The sequence below is a fragment of the Canis aureus genome, chromosome 3, assembly GCF_053574225.1.
Source record: "Canis aureus isolate CA01 chromosome 3, VMU_Caureus_v.1.0, whole genome shotgun sequence".
Taxonomy (NCBI): domain Eukaryota; kingdom Metazoa; phylum Chordata; class Mammalia; order Carnivora; family Canidae; genus Canis; species Canis aureus.
The window spans coordinates 80,554,066-80,557,175 of record NC_135613.1 but is presented as its reverse complement, the minus strand read 5'-3'; the positions used below and the strand labels follow the sequence as shown (position 1 = coordinate 80,557,175).

At 41.6% G+C, this 3,110-nt stretch overlaps 1 protein-coding gene across 1 annotated transcript; it reads left to right on the top strand.

Annotated features, from left to right (window-relative positions):
• The first annotated feature begins 653 nt into the window (after positions 1 to 653).
• On the top strand, positions 654 to 2,276 carry LOC144311485 (prostate and testis expressed protein 2-like). The gene is made up of 4 exons (XM_077894076.1): positions 654 to 797; positions 931 to 954; positions 1,405 to 1,533; positions 1,851 to 2,276. Exons 1-4 carry the CDS (start codon positions 746 to 748, stop codon positions 1,985 to 1,987), a joined length of 342 nt encoding a protein of 113 aa, XP_077750202.1. The 5' UTR covers positions 654 to 745; the 3' UTR covers positions 1,988 to 2,276.
• The last annotated feature ends 834 nt before the right edge of the window (positions 2,277 to 3,110 follow it).

Below are 3,110 nucleotides of genomic sequence, written 5' to 3'. Positions count from 1 at the left end.
GAATATTACTCAGCCATTAGAAATGACAAATACCCACTATTTGCTTCAACATGGATGGAAGTGGAGGGTATTATGCTGAGTGAAATAAGTCAATCAGAGAAGGACAAACATTATATGGTCTCATTCATTTGGGGAATATAAAAAACAGTGAAAGGGAATAAAGGGGAAAGGAGAAAAAATAAGTGGGAAACACCAGAAAAGGAGACAGCACATGAGAGACTCCTAATTATGGGAAACGAACAAGGGGTGGTAGAAAGGGAGGTGGGTGGGAGGGGGGTGTTGGGTGACGGGCACTAAGGGGGGCACTTGATGGGATGAGCACTGGGTGTTATTCTATATGTTGGCAAATTGAACACCAATAAAAAATAAATTAAAAAAAAGAATCTGCTTTTGGCTCAACTCATGATCTCAGGGTCCTGGAATTGAGCCCCACATCAGGCTCCCTGCTCAGCATGGAGTCTGCTTCTCCCTCTCCCTCTGCCCCTCCGCACTGCTCATGCTCTCTCTCTTTCATAAATAAATAAATAAATAAATAAATAAATAAATAAATAAATAATCATTAAAAAGAAAAGATGCCTTAGGGGTAGTGAGACTTCAGTTGGTGGTTTAGGTCTGGGAACATGGAGGTACTGTCTGTCCCTGAAATTTTATGATTATGTGATTTGGATGAATAGCCCAAGAACAGATCACTGGTGAAATCAACCAGCATGCTCTACAGAAAACTGTACATGACAGAAGTTCCAGGATGTTTGTTGTGTTTCTGCTGGGCATAGTCTTTCTGATCTGCTCAAATAAGGGTAAGTTCTGGAGGTTGTTGATTAAGAGATGGGCAGATGCTGAGAAAGGGGAAATTTCCACAGTTGGCTCCTCGGGTTTTGGCAGGTTATGTGAGATTATGACAAAGAAGACTTTTCTTTCTTTTTCCCTCAGGTGAATTGAAGGAACATCTGACAGGTACAATGGCTGTCTACAGTCCTTGGTGTAAACAGGTCGTTTGTGACATGTTGAGGAGAAAACCTCCTCTCAGTCTTCAGAGAGGGGTATAATCCATTCTTACTCTACAATCCTAGGAGTTTTATCTTCTCCCAGACTAATTTAGTCCAATTTTTGGAGTAAAGAAGCTGAATTTCTCTCTTTGCTTCCTTTCCCCCATTAATGGATGAAATCATCAGGTTAAATAATAGGTCTGTAGGTAAATTTCATAGGAACTCTGATCTTTTGAGGTCATATACAACAAGTGATTCATGTCTGTAAAAATTATCATTCCCATGATTATCAGAAGACTCAACAGCCAGAGAAAGATTAGGAACCACTAGGCAATAGAAGTTCCTATAGAGAAACCCACAAGCCTGGAGAATCTTCTTCAGACTAAATCCTTTAAACACCTCTTTCTGTGTCTGGCAGAGATTGCAAAGTCATGTTATAAATGTAAAAAATATCATCTTGGGTTATGCTATGACATCATGAAGACCTGTACCCTAAAGTACCAACAGTCCTGTGCTGTTGAGAACTTTTACTTCCTTACAAAAAAAGGTAATGTGGGGTAGAGAGTGGCTGAGAAATAACAACCTGCATATGGGTGAGTGGGTGGGTAAAGATGGGGTGGTCCTGTAGAGGGGATGGCAAAGGTGGACTTTTCCTTAAGACAATAGTGAGTAGAAGAAGGGTTGATATCTCTTATCAGCTAGAGAAATACAATCCATTCTCTGGGTCAATCATGAGTAGACTCAACCTTGTAGTTCATTTGGGCTTAGCCAAAGGTTAGTGAAGCTCTGAGATGTTATTCCTAGGAATATGAAAGGAAGAAATGGAGTTATTACACTTGTGTTCTCTCTCTTTCATCTCCTCAGGACGGAGTATGTATTTTTATTCCAAACTGTCATGTGTGACCAATTGCGAAGACATCAACTTCTTGAGTTTTGAAAAAAGGACAGAGCTCATCTGTTGCAAACATGCTAGCTATTGCAACCTCCCTGAGGGAGTCTAGTTCCACACCTTTCCTGGATTTGGAGTCCTTCTCAACTCACCCTCCCTTTATCTCTTCCCCCCAAGCCTGTGCTTAAATCTCATCTTCCAACCAATGAGAGAGAGTGAGACAACGAGCTGGTGAAAGTCCCAGGAGAGAGAGAGAGAGTGCACGGTAGCTGAGTCTTATTGAGCATGGATGACTAGACTAGACTGAAGTTTTGCAAACCCCTGTTGCTCACATCTGGTGGTTTTGATTTCCTTATGATGGATATAGAGTTGCCACAAATAGAGTTGGGTTTGAAACTGGCTATTTATTATCTCTTTTTTTAATTTATTATCTCTTTTATGGTAATGCAAAGAATTGGGCAAAATAATCTCAAACTTGCACTGAGAACTCTGTGGCCATACTTTATGCTCATCTATATCCACTCCTCTGGTTGGAGTTGAGATTCTCTTTGGATTAGCCCTGACACCTCCTGGTGCTCTCCTTTTGCCCATGAGTTATGGAGATAAAAGAGGAACGACTCTGGCTCCCCAATTTGTTGGCAACATGAGCCATATTTTTTTGGTAGAGCTCTTGGAGGAGAGGAATCTCAGGCAGAAAGAAAACCGGACAGGCGTAAGGATGAAGCATCAAGGAAAATTGTAAGGACCTTTCAGTCTGTGGAAACTGAGATTTGAGAGATAATTTGATGTAGGTGAAATTGGCTTGAATTACCAGGGCCCTGGCCAGCCAGTACCAGATTGAGCTAGGTGATTTAATTGGGAATGGAAACCTTGTGCAAGGATGACCAGCACTCCTTATAAGAGTGAAGGGGCGGGGGGGGGGAAGAATGAAGGGGAAAACGTGAATAATCAAGCAGACGGCATGGTAGTTGAAGATAATAGAATGAACAGAGATGCCATGGGTAGTGTTGTAGTTAGAAAGTTTCCTATATAAACTGAAGTTATGAGTAAACAGAGGATGTAAGAGAGTAGAAGTTAGTAGTGGTGGGAACAGAAGACACTGAGTGAAATAAATAGGCAGAGAGAAATGGAGTAGAACTGGTGGTGGGATGTGGCCAAGATGGTGAAGCTTCCTTGGATACAGAATAACCCTGGCATGCTCTCCTTATGCGGCATACCAAAGTTCTTGGTTCTGG